The following is a 17,764-nucleotide window of genomic DNA, read 5'->3' on the forward strand; positions in this document are numbered from 1 at the left end:
TTCAAACTGTGTGCAAGACTTCTGCGTACTAAGCCCTATGCCAAACATCTGTTGGACAGTTTCTTCCTTGGCCTGCATATTATCCAACAGTAGTTAATATGGTTTTTAGATAATCAGCAGAACGGCTCTTACCCAGCCCTTGGCTAAGTATTTCTGTACCACAAACACTTCCACAGAAGCACGACAGCACAAAGTACTATCACATTTCACCAGGATGGTATCCTTCGTCAACTAAATTATCCCAACTGCTTTGATACAGAAAAAGTAATTGCAATCCTTTTGTTTATAAGCGTGTGTCTCAGATTAAACGTTCACAGCATCTGTACAGAGAGCAATACACAAAGTATTCCACCTCTAATGAAAGTTTAATCGTGATCTGATGGCAGGGGCTTACAGAGAGCCCAGAGCAGCATCCGTGTGGTGTGACCTCGATGGTCCGAAGAGGCAGAGCTTTTCAGCTCGCCGTCCGCAGAGCCAGCGTCTTTCGTCCCCTCCGCCAGACCTCTGTCTCCCAAGGAAACAACTCCCTTCTTCAGTTCCCCGCATTACCCAAGGGACTATGCAAGTCTCGGACCAGGAACAAAGCTCCCGGGAGCTGGATTTAGAGGAGATAACTAGGAAAATTTCATTTCTTGACAAATGGCGGGAGATCTTTAGTTATCGCGGGTAAGATGTTCTTGTTTTCTCGTTTCTCTAGAACCTGAGGGATTTCTGGTGTGTAAGCAAGCAATCAGCTTTTATGTTGTGCTACATGAGAAGTCTCCATTATGGGTTTACATTTAAAATGCTTCGGGTATAACCATTTGTAGAGAGACGCTGCCCTAGCAAGGTTGGGTTTGAGGAGGTTTGTGGGTTGAGTAAGAGTAATTTCCTTGATGTTTTCTCTTTCATTTACAGGTTGGGAACCGATAATGCAACTCCTCAGGTAATTACTTTTCTCAAAGCCAGTGTGTTTTCCTCTCGTTGCTTCTTCAAACAATCACATTAACAGCATAATCTGCATTTATTTTACTCACAGAATGTCACTCAGGCACCCAGCATTTAATGTGTGAACACATAAAACTAGAAAGCCCTTTGAAATCTTTTCTCATGCTTTCTTTTTTCATGAAAATCCCTTCCTACTTTTAAGAGTACTTTTCATCACTAAGAGCACCATATGGTTATTATTTTAGAAAAAAGTAATATTAGAATCTAGAGTTCTTAAACTTGTGAAATAACACTAGGTTCTGATAGCCAAATGCTTCAGTGTTCGCGAAGAAAAGTGATTTTGAAAGTACCATCATCTTTATTCTGCTTCTGAAAAACTGTTTTCCTTCACATTTTCAAATAAGGGAAAGGTGACCGAATTCAGGTGTTACAAGGTATTTTAAAATCTGTTATACATTATAAGATGAAAGATATCTCATGTAACCTGAAAAGGTTAGAAGGTAATGAACTTGGTATTTCAGATATTAATTCAGTCTCTGAACAAACACGGCACAAAATATTAGGGTGATTTTCGCATCACTAATATATGATATGATCAAACAACTGAATTATTAATATTTTAACGGTAACACTAAAGCATCTTCCTACAAGTGACCTGTAATCAAAAGCCTTATTTGTGCTAAAACTTTCTTAACCATAGTCTAAATTAGAATCAGGGAGATAATGCTTCCATTTTAGTCCTGGAAGCATTAAATGGAAATAGCTACCATTTGGGAGAATAGAATATTCAAAAGATAAAACAATCTTTGAAGGGAAAAAAAATTATAAATGTCAAGTTACGCTTTATACAGGGTGAGGGAAACCCATTGCCACAAATGTAAAGATTTTCTGTTTGATTTACAAAATGCATCATATCCCAATAGTAGTCTGCCATTGGGATGCTGTGTTTCTGAGATAAGAGAGCATCTTTGCCTCTAGGAATCCAGAAAACTAAGAAGGCAGTTTCCTTCATGTTTTAGCTACCAACAGGGCAGATCTGTTTCATGACATCAGTATAGAAGTTAAGTAAACTGGAAGAAGGGTTGATTCTAACATATTTAAATGCCATAAGAATCAGTCAAGAAAAGAAAAAGTAGATTTTTTTTTTCCTTAAAGGGAGGGGATGGATTTTTTTAAAGAAAAAAAAAAAAAAAGATTATACTCACTTCTTAGGGAGCAGGAATCTGAGAGAATTATCAGGAGGTAGCCTGACTTCCTTTATCGGCCAGTTAAAAACACAATGAGAAACATCGCGTATAGACTGGAAAGACTCAATGTTTATAAAATGTTGTCTTCTCGAAATAAGAGACAGTGACATTTACATTTTTCTCTAAACATAATTTCAAGTCAAGGTCTTGATAGCATTAATTATGTTTCCATAGTTACATTTAACCTCTCCCAGCCACATAAAACTTGTGAGAAACCCCTTTGACACAGACACTGGGATTTTCCTTCCTCTTTTATTGCTATTTATCACCATTTTCAGATGTCTTTCAAAGGGACACAATATTTTCTGAACACTGATTTTTCAGAGAGAAAGAGAGAAGAGAGGGAAAACAGGTCGTCACCAGCTCTGTTTGCTTTGTTTTTTGGTGGTGGCATTTTACACAGAATCATGACGGCAACCATGTATCAGCTGATGAAACTGAAAATGCAACAGGGATACCTCAGCCCAGGGGACAAGGACATTTGCCATCCAGTAGCCTTTGTTCTATCCCCAAACCCTCTATCATCTCTTCAAAATCAGGCGGCTCTCCTATCTCCCTGGCAATGGCCACGGTAAGTATAGCTTGTCAATTAAACATGAAAGGAAACGTAATCTTCCCCCAACAACAAGGCTGGGGAATCTTATCTCCTGTCATGTGACAGTATTATTGAAGATAAGACTACACACGGTTGTTATTGGTAAAGGGAGAATATAATTAAAATGACTTATTTATGGTGTTTTTCAAGGACACTGGTGATGTTACAGTCTTTTCCTCCCCAACTCTGAGAGTCTCTCTATTCACTTCCTTTGTGTGACAATTAAATTTGAGGTAGTGAGGGAGTTAATTTCAAATAAGTCACTCTATAGTGTGGGGTAGGGCAGGTGACGAGTGGTATAAACAACCATGCATAAAGCCATGCAGCTGTGTAAGGCAGGACCCTGTCTGTGCATGGGCAGGAGGGAGGGAGGTGAAGCCCTGTGCTGGGCCTGGGCCTGGTCAAGGAGCTGATCTCAGGAAGAAATGTTTTCTGGGGCTGCCGAATAACATCCAGGTTTGAAAAGAACCTAAGGATCTGGAAGCTACCGATCCCAGGGACCATTTGCTTAGTTCCAAACCTGATGAGCCGGAGCAAAGACCCCCACCAGCCGAGGCACAGACCCAGCTAGGAGGCAAACTAGCAGCATCTCATTGGGTCAAACAGGACAAGGCTGGAGGCAATGCCTTGGCAAATGTCCGAAGGCCCAGCTGTCAAGGTCAAAGAGGCGTGATTGGGCACTGGGGAAGCTAAGGCATGTATCAAGCCAGGGGAAAAGTACCAGCTAGGGTGAGAGATTCCTTCAGTTAGATTGCACCCAAGATAATTCTTTCAGTCGTAGTGAAACTCACGGCTTCTCAGGGCCGTTTTCCCACATTTACCCTGTCCCTTCAAACTCCACACTACATTCTGGAGCCTCACACAGAGACTTTTCCTGGGGACCCTAAGAACAAGAACTGGAAGAAGCACTTCCTTCCTGAGGGCATGCCACCCTACACCGGGGCAACCTTGCAGAAACCACCGAAGACTAGCTTGGTCACACGGGCGAGGACCAACAACACTTGTCCTACAGTTAGGCCCGTCCTGTACATCCGGTTCCACAGTCTGTGCACTGCACACAGGGTCCCTGAGAGGGATGAGTGGGGACTGGAACCACTTCTGGGGAAACCACACAGTCTCCGTCTGCTTTCTTTCTTTTTTTTTTTTTTTTTAATGTTTATTTATTTTTGACAGAGAGACAGAGCATGAGTGGGGGAGGGGCAGAAAGAGAGAGGGAGACACAGAATCCGAAGCAGCCTCCAGACTCAGCTGTCAGCACAGAACCCGACGCAGGGCTCGAACTCACAGACCGCGAGATCATGACCTGAGCTGAAGTCGGATGCTCAACCAACTGAGCCACCCAGGCGCCCCTCCGTCTGCTTTTTAAGTTGGCTCTGGCTGTAGTATTTCCAACGCTGAATATAGCCTTCCCTTAAGGTCCTCAGATGGGACATCATCCAATACAGGGTCCCGCGTTCTTTTTTATCATGCATTTCCTCACAGGCTTCATAGAGCGACTCTCTTTCCTGTCATATTTGCAGTATAAATGTACTTAGGGGCCCACTGTTCTTTCTCATCACAAATCTCTCTGCCTCAATCCACCTTCCCTCTTTTGCTCAAATGCCAGATGTCACAGGAAGATAGGTCAGCAGGGCTCTCATGAGATGCTGCACCGGGTCATTGGCCTCACAGCCCCTGGACAGTGCCTTAACTTGTGTCTCATGTATCTAGTGAATGGCTCACATTTCAGGGAATGAAGACAGGTAATGAATACGTAATCCTGTTAGAGTCTCCAGCCTCCGTGGTGATTCTGCCTAGAGTGGACTATAGCACCAGACGTTAGAGTGACTACCTGTATTTTAATGGATGAGATAATGTTTTTAACAAACAACCTTTAATAAAAATGTATTACTGGCTCTGTAATGAATTTCTACGGTCATTTTAGAATTTATACACAGTGGGACAGTAGGCCACCTTGTCTATGAATACAAGACAAAACTATGATGGCATATTGGCATTTGCCCATATAGGCTTACAGAAATTCTAGAAGGCTTCAGATAATGTAACAGAGCCAGGAAAGAGTAGGGCAGGAGACACGGTGGGAGGGAGTTTTCCCTCAGCATACCTTTTTGTACTCTCTGGATTTTGAACCATGTGAATGTGCAATCTATTTTTAAAAACTCACATAGAAATTTTAAAAACAGGGAAAAAAAAAAAAAAGCATTCGCAGATGTTTCCAAAATCTTCTGGTTTCTCTTTATACTGTGGAAGCAAGAGAGTCTCGGTCTGAGACTTCTCTACCAACACAAACGTGGTGTGATTGCAGACCTCCCCCATAACTTTTCCAAGGTAATTCTCTCCCTCTGGAAGAGCCTGGGGGACAAAAGAATCAGACCACTGTAGCCTGAACCCGAGTCGATGGAGTGTTAAGGAAGTCCCAGAAGTGGAGATAATCGATTTTCTTCTTAAAAAAAAAAAAAAATTTTTTGAATTTATTCCCATTATGTGGGCCAGATGATAGTGTGTCCTTTAAATAGCAGTAGCATTAATTAAACACACCCTGGGATTTCGAGATGCTGAGCCTTGGGATTCTGAACACGTGGATTCCAGGGGGGCGATTTGGAAGCCTGACCAATTCTAATCGAGGACGTTTCAGCCGTGCAGCTGCCTGGCAAATTATCAGAGCTACTGAATCCTAATACTCACTTGAGAATGCCTTTTGTTGTCATTCTGCCATTCTCCTTTCCCTCCCTGTTGAGGGTAGGGATGCATGGGATTTCCTGACTTGAGCACACTCACTCCTTGCTGGGATTCTGCTGAGAAAGGAGGGGGTGGGTGGAGCACCCTACGAACCTTCTCCCTCCCCAGCTCTTTTATTTCTCACCCTTTGTTGCCCCATTTCCGACACTGCAGCCTTCTGCCTTCCCCCAACCTAACATCTTACCGTGTGTGCGAATGCCGGCCAAGGCTCCCGGCCCAGGTAAGGTTGTGGAGAAGGTAAGCATCCTCCTCCCCTCTGCTCTTCCCCCAGCACTTCCCCGCCCTTACCCCAAACTGCCTGCCTTCCCTCCAGGGCAGTTTCCCACCCTCCTGCCCAACCAGGCCCTTCTCCAGAACCCAGCCTGGAACACAACCCCGTAGCCTCTTTTATCCGCAGTCAATAAACAAACCCCTGGTGTCTTTGCAATACTAGCCAGCAGGATGGTATTAAACAATGCAATGCCGGGAGATCAAATTATTCTGGCGGAGCCCCAGAGGAATGAAGCTCCAATGGAGGATGATAGGTAGTGGGGTGGCTTTTTGGAAGCCGGAAGCACAGCCTGGTGCCCCAGCCTAAGGCCTGGCCAACAGTCAGACCTCAGGAGATGTTTGCTTAATTAATTCACTGCTCTGGACAATCCCCTAGAGCCACATCTCAGTGCAGGGCAATGGGTATCATCCAGGTGCTCCTTCAGAGGCACTCCACCCTTCCCCAACCTGCTTTCTGCCAAGACTGACCTGTAGGGACTCCATCACCAGGGCTCCCTCCTCCTCCGGCTTCCTATTGAGTTTGAACAATGGGAGCCTTACAGGGGGCCTGGAGGGAGGAAAGGGAAAGAAGACAGGCTGTGCACAGCTGGCGGAATCCCTCTCCTCTTCTGGAAGCTCTTTCCCCAGGACTCTGTCCTTTCTGCTTCAGGTCCCCCCTCCTCCCTCCTAGCCCCTCCAGGTCTACGGGAGATACTGTTGCTAGCTGTGGGACCCTGCGCTGGCCACTGTGGTTTCCCCACATGCCGTCCATATCTTTGTAAATAGTCCGTTTTAAACTTTCCTCAAGTTAATTATCCTGACTTGAGCGTGCCGTCTGTTTCCTGCTGGGACTCTTACCATACAAGTCAAAAGGCTTGCATTTGGGTGCTGGAGCTGCCATTTACATACACGTAACGGCTCTGTGTCCCAAAGCTTTTCATTGTAAAATGAAAGGGCTGAATTAGATTGTTTTAAAATTCAGCAACTACTGGGGCACCTGGGTGGCTTGGTCGGGTAAGCGTCCGACTTCGGCTCAGGTCACGATCTTGCGGTCGGTGGGTTCGAGCCCCGCGTCGGGCTCTGTGCTGACAGCTCAGAGCCTGGAGCCTGTTTCAGATTCTGTGTCTCCCTCTCTCTGTGACCCTCCCCTGTTCATGCTCTGTCTCTCTCTGTCTCAAAAATAAATAAACGTTAAAAAAAATTTTTTTTTAATTCAGCAACTACTTCTGGCCAGCCTGTTGTGCACCCGGCACTGTACCAGATGCTGAGGAATCCATGGTGAACATGATCAAGCCAAGAATCTACCACTCTATTTGACAGGCTAGGAGAGAAACGTTTCTTAGGTTTTGCTAACTCGAAAGTCTGATTCCATGATGAGCCAGTAATTTCTAAGGAAAGAAATGATGTAGAGAAGAAGCTTCAGAAAATTATTCTATCTCAGGTTGGGGATGTGGACAGGTGCAGAGGTGGGAGAGGACAGGATGGGCAAGGTTGTCACAGGGAAAATAGAAGCCCAGGGACCAGAGAAAAGGCAGTCAAGGCAAGGAAATTAAACACATCAGGAAGAATGATCCAGGACCTCTGTCTTCGGGGGTGTATGTGTGTGTGAGTGTGCGTGTGTATGTGTGCGTGCGTGTGTGTGAGCATGTGCATGTGTGTGTGTGAGTGCATGAGTGTGTGTGTGTGTATGTGTGGGCATGCGAGATAATGATCATCATTATCATCATCATAGCAATCAGGAAAGAGTTATTCATTACAAATCCTGGAAAACTAACAAAGTGAAAAGAGAAAAACTATAAACCATGCTTGTGTTAAATAATAATGATCATTTCAGTCATTTATTAGGACCATTTACCATTTGTGTCCAGTTACCAGGCAGCACAATGACATATGCATATTACTGAATATAAGCCAGGCTAATCACATATATCATTTATACTTTACAATGAATCCTGCTGAGTGTGCCTGGGTCACGGTGGGCAGTTTAACTCACATAGTCATTTGTGACCCAGGGTCAGATATTCAGTCTCTATTGGGAACCTCAGGCAGTCCAGGACCGGCTTTTCAAGTGAAAATAGTTGTCAGCAGTTGACTTCACTTGGGTCTTAGTGGGTCTTGACAGGGGCTCCCTACAGCATCCCTGCTCGCCACAGATTCTTCCATGCTATTGGGTGTGCGGGTCAGACTGCTTGTAAGGAAGCCTGGACTTGTTGCAGAACCTCTTCATACCCTGTGCCCACTCACAACTGGTGGCGTTGTAAGCTACCCAATAATTAGGTCAGAGCAGCACATCAAACTCTGGTTTAAGTTGCCTCTAAAATCCAAAGAAAGCCAAGAAGCATTGTATCTCCTGTGTAGTATTTGGAACACGGTGCGACAATTGCACCTCACTTGTGGAACAACGTGGTACCCCAGTGCTCCCCTACGAACCTCACTGATTCAGCAGCCCCTGGACTTCTGGGGGTTTATCTCCCAACTCCCTGGCATGCATGTGTTTTATCAATGTGCCTAAGGTGCTTATCGCCTCCCACTTCTTGGATCCAATTAGTATAATGCCGCCTCTCTGTTCTAAGTCGGACACAGGTGCATCTGGATGGTGACACTCCCTAAGTTGGAAGTGACATCCAGCAACCAAAACAGGAGCTTGGTTTGGCTGGCAGAGTTGTTTTCATTGAATTTGCATTCTAAGCCTTCTTAGTCTCAACAGTTTTAATCTCTCACATTCATACACGGCTTCCCCTCCCCTCCTCCTGCCAGGCTCTGGTCTTTTTTCATCTGTGGTGGGGCTCTGTTCCCTACAGCATTCCAGGGCAGACAGGTTGTGTGTTCATAAAGGGAGAACACCTTGCATTTAATCAGCACTTAACGGTTCCCAAAGCCCTTTTCCATATGTCTTCCCATTCAATAATAGCCGTGATGTGGGCCGAGCAAGGGTTGACCCCATTTCAGGATAAGCAAATAAAGTCTTACAGAGGATGGGCAATCAGTCCAAGTTCATGTGGTCAGCGAGGAGCAGAACTGGGCTTCTCAACACAGGAGTGGGGAGTGCTCGGTCTTTCTTCTGTGCTGTGCAGCCTTGATGTCATTTTCAGTCCTCTGCTGGGGATGGCCTGGGTTGGTGGCTCGTTGGCCATGATACACATCAAGTCTGTGTCTTCCGGGAACCGACTCTATGCCCTTCTACTCCCTCTCCTTCTCTTGGTGTTGCCCTGAGCCACCGGACAAACCATTTGTCTTCAAGTGCACTTCTGGGCTCACACTGAAATGCACCTGCCTCTCTTTCTTTGTAGAGACAATCTTTTCTTTCAAGGAAGGAGCAGAGGTGGCCAGGAAATAAACTCCAGCCACGGAACCAGACCCTGGTCTGACAAGGGGAGAACTTTCCAGATGCTCACTCTCCTGCATCTGCCCTTATTAGAAACCATTAGGCTCTGGATAAATTGGGCTGATCGTTCCTTTTTGCCACAGAGTCTCCTCGTTCCTTTGAACTACTCCCTGTCCTTGGACACTCTGGGTGCTCTCTGTGTGTGCATGCATGAGTGAGTGTGTGTGTGTGTGTGTGTGTGTGTGTGTGTGTGTGTTTGCAGGTCTTCTCTGTCCAGCCTCCCCTCCATTATAGGAAATAGGTCATTATGTGGTCTGTCCCAGAGTGTGGGATGTGTGCCTCTGCTAGAGCATGGCTGCTTTTAGGGATATGTTATTAAGTGACATTAAATAGACTGAGTCACCTTCTTCACTGAGCCCTTCTTCATGCTGGCAGGCCCTGAAGAAAGACTCTGTAAGTGGTGCACATGTTCACACCTCTTTAACACTTCCTACTTCCTTTCTTAATTAAATAGAATGTGAGCTCAGGCAAAGCTTTCATAGGTGATAGTTTCTAGCATAAGTCAATAACATTGTTTTATTTCCATTATTTTTTTTTTTTTTTATAAATTTTTTTTTTTATTTATTTATTTTTGGGACAGAGAGAGACAGAGCATGAACGGGGGAGGGACAGAGAAAGAGGGAGACACAGAATCGGAAACAGGCTCCAGGCTCTGAGCCATCAGCCCAGAGCCCGACGCGGGGCTCGAACTCACGGACCGTGAGATCGTGACCTGGCTGAAGTTGGCCACTCAACCGACTGCGCCACCCAGGCGCCCCTCCATTATTTTTTTAAATATGGTGATTTATTTTTTTTAAATAAGTGATTTTGATTCCCACTTAAAGATGTGACAAGAAGTGTCCCTATTAAATAAGTATTTTTTAATTTATAAAAGAGTAACTCAAGCTAATGAAAAATATTAATTAAATAATGATTGGCCCACAAAAAGGACAGCAATTACAGGATGACACATACTTGTTTTTAAATGTTTATGTATTTTTGAGAGAGAGAGAGAGAGAGAGAGAGAGAGAGAGAGAGAGAGAGAGTGGGAGCAGGGGAGGGGGAGAGAAGAGAAAGAGGATCTGAGAGCCTGACGCGGGGCTTGAACTCACAAACTGTGAAATCATGATTTGAGCCTGTGAGATCATGACCTGAGCAGAATTCAGACACTCAACCAACTGAGCCACCCAGACACCCCAAGGATGCCGCATACTTAAAGCTGGGGAGGCAGAGAAATAGTGTTGGAATTTGGATGCAAATTCCAGCAGTTTCTACCACTGGGTACTTCCCTGTGGAAGGAGGATAATAAGAGTACCTACCTCAAATAATTAAATTAACATAATGAATGTAAAGCACTTAGACCAGTGTGTGGTACATAGAAAACACTCAATAAATGCTAGATGCCATTGGCCAGCCTAGTTCAAGTGTATCTCTTCCATGAAGCATTCCTGAGCTCTTTAGTCAGAAATTCTCCTCCCTCTGTTCTCTCAAGGTACTTTTTACTTTGGAACTTCACACATTCTATCTCGTACACAGTTGCGGGGTATTAGACTTTTTACATATCTATACCCCACATAGGTAGGACCAAGCACATGCTAAGCAATTACTATGCCCCTGATTGTGGATGGATTCCCCTTTCTTCACGTATTTGATTTATAAAGGCTTGTTTCTTCTGGGAAGCCTTAGAAGACCCTCTCCAATCTCAACGTGCTATAGGATATCCAGCAAAACCTTAAAAATTGGGGGGCAAGAGGACAGAGAATGATTGTTTAGTATCATTTAAAAAAAATCTTTTTAACATTTATTTTTTAAGGAGAGAGAGAGAGAGACAGAGTGTGAGCAGGGGAGGGGCAGAGAGAGAGGGAGACACACAATCCGAAGCAGACTCCAGGCTCTGAGCCATCAGCACAGAGCCCGATGCGGGGCTTGAGCCCATGAACTGTGAGATCATGACATGGGCCGAAGTCGGACAGCTAACTGACTGAGCCACCCAGTCCCCCCTGTTTAGTATCATTTAAATCAATATTGTACTCAAGCTAGAAACAGAGTCCTGTCTGTTTCTCTTTCCTAGAGCAAGAGAGAAGGACTCAAAGCTGGGGGAGGCGAGCACTGCAGAGTCATGGCTGCAGATGGGTATCCCAGATATCCGTGACATGGATCGTCAGTGACAGGAGGCAGAGGGGCAGAGCAGTGGCCCAGGCCGGACTGCAAAGCATAAAGGAGAGATGGCTGGCAATGGAAGGGGAGACAGACACAAGGAACAAAAATCAGATGGGGACAACAGGGCACAAGGTTAACACACTGAGCCTTCAGGATACAATAGTCTAAGGGAACCTGGTGTGAACCTTTCACACAAGACTTTACAATTACAAACAGAGGAGTAGGGTAAAATGTAAACCAGGATGTAGGGAGGGGACAGGCCCACCTCCACAATCTCACCACCTTACTTAAGGCCGTTAGATGAAGAATGTGTCTAAGAAGAATCATCTTTGTTTGAATCATTTCTTTCCCCTCTTCTCAGAAGTTACGGCAGAGCCTCTTTGGAAATACTATCCATGTCTTCAGCTATGACTGGAAAAAGGCCTATTTCAGGTTCCATGATCCTTTTTCTGACCTGGCTTTCACTTTGGAAGTGGGAAAGGTAATAGTAAGTAAAAATTTTTTTAAAAAATCCTAATCCTATATTCCCTAGCCATGTTTCCTTCCATCTTTATCCATATGAATGTATGTTTTCATTACAATCATTTGTCAAAGCATATTTAATATAATTTAACATTTAGCCTTAAATGATACGAGACTGTTTAAAATTACAATTTACTGTCAGGGTTAGAGCAAAGTCTCACACTCCTTCCCTGCTGTCGCACACCCTGCCCTCCCAAATTCAAGGTTTCCTGGCTCTTCTCTCCAAGTTCTAAGTATCCCTGAGGATTTAGAAGGCAGGAGGAGATCCAGGAGCTTCTTTCTGGCTTGTTTAAAATCTCAGTAATTCAGGTCATCAATTACTAGTCACACAGAGATTTCAAAGACCAGCCAACAAGTTCCGTACATCCTATAAATCCAAAAGTTTGCTATGAAGCAGGAGCATAGCGAAGGTAGGGTGGAAGAGGACAGATGTCCCCAGGTGCTGGTCTACTGAAGCTGGTCAGTGAAGATTCCGGCCCAGCCATGGCATCTGACCACAACCCACATATGGAGTACAGTGTCCCTTCACTAAGCTAAGGGGATGCTGTATATACCAGGAGGGACAGGTCAGTAAAGGATAGGTCACATCCATTTCCCAGAGTTCTTCTTTGTCATATTGGCCCCAAGAGGTTCCATTACGGTTGTACAGCCTGCCCCCAGCCTCACACACCTCACTATTTATCTTCCCCATTTCAGGGAGGTGCCCGAAGCATTCAGATGGCAGTTCAAGGATTCATCATTAAAGACTTGTTGTTTACCAGGAAGGGAAAGGACTGTAACTTTCACAGGTAAGAGGCCTAGAAGCACTTCTCAGACACATTCCTCATGTCACAAGAACTGTTACGTGCCAAACGGTCATTATGGAAAATCCCCTGGGTGACCTCAGGAAGTAGACTTGCCTCACGAGACGAAAACGGCTCTGGTTCTCCCAGACGGACGGGATTTCGTGATTGGGGAGGACTTTCCTGGAGTCACTCTCAATGTTTGGTTGCAGGAATAAGGTTGACAGTTTTAGTGCTCCACGGCAGACCTTCCTGTCAGCTAAAATGATGCCCCTGGTCTCAGGTGGGCTTACTTGAAAATATTTGGTGGGAAGCCCCAAACTGACAATTTCAAGGAGGAACAGAAGGGGTGATTTTTTAAAGCCCCGATAATTCTCCTATTTAACTAGGCTAACAAAGTACTGTGTTTGGTAGTTGCTTATTCAAGAAAATCGGTTCAGATTACTTTACTTAGAAGTCAAGCCCCTATCATGGGCAAAGCTCTATGCTTGATATTAGAAAAAATATACATAAGTAAAGGTATATATCCGCCCTCAGCAGGGTAAGTTATCACTCAAAACAGGAACTAAATGTATAATTTATTCTAAGGTCATGAATTGCCAGTTTCCTGAAAAGCAGAGCCAGAGATGAGAATTCTTTATGCAAGTGATTTATGAAGGGAAGGCCTTGTTGGAGAGAAAAAAAAAAAATTTTTTTTTTTTACCCCTCTAGCTTCTTTGGCTAGTCTAATAATTAACTTTACATAAGACAGATTAATAGGAGGAAAACAAACACGAGCTTAATAACATGTATACCTCGGGGCGCCCAGGTGGCTCAGTTGGTTAAGTGTCCGACTTCGGCTCAGGTCATGATCTCACAGTTCGTGGCTTAGAGCCCCGCGTTGGGCTCTGTGCTGACAGCTCAGAGCCTGGATCCTCCTTTGGGTTCTGTGTCTCCCTCTCACTCTGCTCCTGCCCCACTCACACTCTCTCTCTCTCTCTCTCTCTCTTTTTCTCTCTCTCAAAAATAAACATTAAAAAAATTAAAAAAAAAATAACATGTATACCTCTTGTATACATGGGAGAGACCTAGGAAATCTCTGTAATTCCCCCAAATAGCCAAAGGTATCACGTTAAATACCATCTTTAGCTAAAGACAAAAGAAGATATTGGGGGTGGAGAGTCAGTTACAGGAGGTTACAGGGGAAAGCGCAGTGAACAAGCATAGGGTTGTTTTGCACATTACGTCTGTGCCTTCTCCACTGATAGGAGTTTCTAGAGATTTAGAGCCATCCCCCTCTTCCCATGAGGACATCCCCTTACAAACAGAGATTTCTCCTATAACGTCTTTTACAAAAGGGCAACTTCTATTGAGTTTTCGGACCTTCTCTTGAGTCTGTAATTTTTTAAAAATAACCAGTTTAAAATAGTCCCCATGCCAAAGTGGCATCTTGGGCTGGCAAGATTTGCTCCCCTTCGGGCCTCAGGAGAAACCTGGAAGAGTGAAGGAAAAGGAGAGGGAAGGAGAAGCTGAGGAAGAATGTGGTCTCCAGTGACGCCCAGCCTCAGTCTGATCCCATGAGAGCTCTAAAGCCTCAGTGGCCCCATTTTCAAAGAACAAAGTGGGGGCCTTTGTACTTCCCACTTCAGCTGGACACTGGCTTTGACCTGCTCCATGAAACCTTCCAGAACCTTCTCAGTCCCAAGTTCTGTCTCCTTCTTCTTCACTCTCAGAGCGTTTTGTTTTATTCCCATCCACCTCCTCAAATTAGGCTTTTAGCCTATGGAGCACTCCTTGTTTCTCATTTCTGTGTTGTCACAGAGGTAGCGGGATTATAGAAATCATCGCTGAGTCCGTTAATAAACCCCATCACGTATTTCTCCATCGGGACAACAGTTGTCAGTGTTAAATATTTAGAAAACAAGCAGAGCAAAGGTCTACCGCATAAAGATTGGCTCCCATTCCCTGGGGAATCTTGACAGCCCAGGATCGCTCCAGAGAGTATAATGCTTGAGAGCAGGGAGTCAGGAACCAGCCTGCCTGGTGTAAAATCACCACTCTACCACTTTCAAGGTGAACGACTGGGGACCAATTCCTCAACCCCTCTTTCTTTCTTCACCTCTGAATCAGGGTAGTATCTACTTCACAGGGTTGTTGTGAGGATTAGATGAGGGGAAGGGTGTGAAGTGCTTAGAGCAATGCTGGGGACAGTGAGTGTGCCTGCTATACAAGTCAGGATGGGCAACATGAAGCGGGCCTCCAGTGCCGCGTGGGACAGACATGATGGGGGAGCACAGACACAGCGAGCACATTAAAGGCAAACAAGGGCATGAGAAAAGGCATGGAGGGGTGATACAGAAAATACGTTCAGGGGACTGGTCCATGCAGGGCAGCAGGTTTGCAGAATGGAAACCTGGGAGATAACACTGGACGGGGCTGCACTTGCAAAGGGCCTGTGTTCCTGGGTTAAAACGTTTGGATCAGTCTCTGCTGGAGTTCGGCGAGAGGACAGCGGTGGGGACTCCGGGGGGGAGGGGGTAACTCACAGGGTGGGACTGGCTAAGATCGCCAAGAGAAATAGTACGCTGCTGTGAGGATGCCACTGCCAGTGACAGAGTGTAGACAAGGCCCTCTGCGACCGTCTCACGGGGTGGGTTGATGAAGGAAGCGAAGAGACCCATCTGGTATGCAGCAAGGGACTTAAAAGTGGAGGCACCTCACATTCAGCCAGGTGACTGTCCATGCCAGTGTTTTCAAACCCAACCTCCCATATCGCAGTTTGTGTGCAGTCAGCAAACAGGAGCAAGAGCAGGCCCTCGCCGTGGCACTGGCTGGCATCCTGTGGGCAGCAGGAGCAGCTGAGAAGGCCACCGTCTGTCTTGTCACCGAGCACACTTATGTCACCTCCAATCCTGACTACTCGGGCGATGATTTCACCGAGCGGGTGAGTGCACCCCTGCCCGTCCTGCCAGATAAAGGGCCAATGAAACCTGAGAGTATTCTAGACTCAACATGGAAATGAAGGCGGAGCCCCATCGATGCTCCTAGAAGGGTCAGATGTGGCCAAAGGCATCTTCCAAAGAGGTAAGAACCAAGGGTTGGAAGTGCCTGCTGTGAATTTTTCCTTCCAGAATTCACCAGGATCAAGAATATCCCAGACCCGAAATCATCACAAAATGCATTCCATATCCACTGTCTTCAACATTGCTAAATTTTACCTATTAAGAAAAAATATGTTTATGGCTTTACTGCTCAAGATATCACACTGGTTTAAAACTAAGGACTGTAAAAGGGAGGCCGGTAGCCATCCACTTTCACCATGTATGTTTCACATGGCCTTGTGTAAGATAATCTGTCAGGTTTCAGCAAAGTGATTTTGCAATGAAACAAAAAGCTCCCTTGAGGAAATAACAGTAAGTTGACATCTTATAGATGTAGCTTTCATCTTCCTTTTCATTTTTATCCTCTATTCTTGATTTATAGCTCCAGCTGTTTGAACTTTTAGAGAAAGAAGCCACTGAGAAATTCATCTATGATCATTTACAATGTGTAAGTGTTTAAGTGTTGAGATAATCCCTTTATGTTGAACCGATCTTACAGGAAATCTTCTTTCTTTTACAAAGTGTATTTCTAATGATGCTTATTAAGAAAACCAGGTCATTTTGAGAGCTAAGAAAGGGCCGAATGAGAGAAAGAAAAGCCCGCCTCTCCCTCCCCACAGCCTAAAAAGAGGCCAGATCACACACAGGCCATTCACAATTGCCTCTTTGTCCTTGGCTAATCAAACCCAGAGAATAATACTATAGAGGGCATATGCCAAGATTTCTTTTGTGGGAAGAGAATATGTCAAAGCAGTCTTGCCTCATCTAATGGATAAAACACAAAAATGCTAGACAACTGAGGCCCTAGTCTAAATTGCCAAAATGACCACTCACATTGGCTCCAAGGAAATGACTTCTCGTCTGAAAAAGGTGGCCCTGTTTTACCTCTTCTATCAGCACCTTCCACACAATGTCATCCTGGCAATAATTCTTCCCAACCTCCCATGTGGGGACAGTGTCGGCGGAATATCTAAGGTGCTTTTTTAAGATGCCTTTGCAGAGAAAGGAATGAAAGCTGATTTCTAAAGAATTAGAACCCTACAGGGTAAAAGAAGAAGACAGTTAGCAGGGTAACCATGAAGCCATACAACGGTGGATTATATAGAAGGGGGAAATGGGGTCCATGAACCTCACCGCTCCATTCCTTCCAAAGGCTATAGAGGTAGAAAACTTGGGCATGAGTTCTCAGCCACACATTGGCCATACATTCTTGGTTAAACTAGTCACCCCAGGACTACCTCCCCCACCATCTCATATGTCTGTGTGGTAGGCAGAGGAAAGCCCCCCCCCCCCAACTGCCCCACAAGGATGTCCATACCCTACCTTGTGGAACCTGTGAATTTTATGCTTTATAGCAAAGGGGAATTAAGGTTGCTAACTCAGTTGACTTTTTTTTTTTTTTTTTTAACGTTTATTTATTTTTGAGACAGAGACAGAGCATGAACAGGGGAGGGAAAGAGAGAGAGACGGAGACAGAATCAGAAGCAGGCTCCAGGCTCTGAGCTATCAGCCCAGAGCCCGACGCGGGGCTCGAACTCACGGACCGTGAGATCGTGACCCGAGCTGAAGTCGGACGCTTAACCGACTGAGCCACCCAGGCGCCCCTCAATTTTCAAAATTTGTGAGATTTAAGTATAGGTGACCTACGATGTTATATTAATCTCAGGTGCACAACAGAGTGATTCAACAACTCTGGGTGTGTTACAAAATGCTTTAAAATAGGGCGAGTATTCCAGGTTACTCAGATGGGCCCAATGTAGTCACAAGGGTCCTTAAGAGGAAGACAGAAGAGGAAGTCAGAGTGTACGATGTGAGGACAGTGTTGCCTGCCACTGCTGGCTTTGAAGATGGAAACAGGGGGGACACGACCACTAGAAGCTATAACAGGCAAGGAAACAGAGCCTCTAGCAGGCCTGCTGACTGCTCCATTTGGGCTCAGTAGGAGCCATTTTGGACTTGTGATCTCCAGAACTGTAAGATAATAAATTTGCATGTTTTTCTGTGCTTTTTTTTTTAACTTTTATGAAGTTTTAATTCCAGTATAGTTAACATGCAGTGTTACATTCGTTTCAAAATTTCTATTATTTATGGTACTAAAT

The 17,764-nt window shown here is 45.0% G+C and overlaps 1 protein-coding gene across 1 annotated transcript in view; it reads left to right on the forward strand.

Annotated features, from left to right (window-relative positions):
• The first annotated feature begins 559 nt into the window (after positions 1-559).
• Positions 560-17,764, forward strand: part of MINDY4B (MINDY family member 4B) — a 36,777-nt gene continuing 19,572 nt past the window's right edge. Inside the window, exons 1-7 of the mRNA XM_053903720.1 lie at positions 560-666; positions 898-925; positions 2,578-2,745; positions 11,643-11,762; positions 12,500-12,591; positions 15,343-15,508; positions 16,048-16,113. Coding sequence (XP_053759695.1) covers positions 560-666; positions 898-925; positions 2,578-2,745; positions 11,643-11,762; positions 12,500-12,591; positions 15,343-15,508; positions 16,048-16,113 — 747 coding nt within the window. The remainder of the gene's footprint in view (positions 667-897; positions 926-2,577; positions 2,746-11,642; positions 11,763-12,499; positions 12,592-15,342; positions 15,509-16,047; positions 16,114-17,764) is intronic.

This window comes from Panthera pardus, unplaced genomic scaffold (genome assembly GCF_024362965.1).
Source record: "Panthera pardus isolate Hobbes unplaced genomic scaffold, ASM2436296v1 HiC_scaffold_16, whole genome shotgun sequence".
Classification (NCBI taxonomy): domain Eukaryota; kingdom Metazoa; phylum Chordata; class Mammalia; order Carnivora; family Felidae; genus Panthera; species Panthera pardus.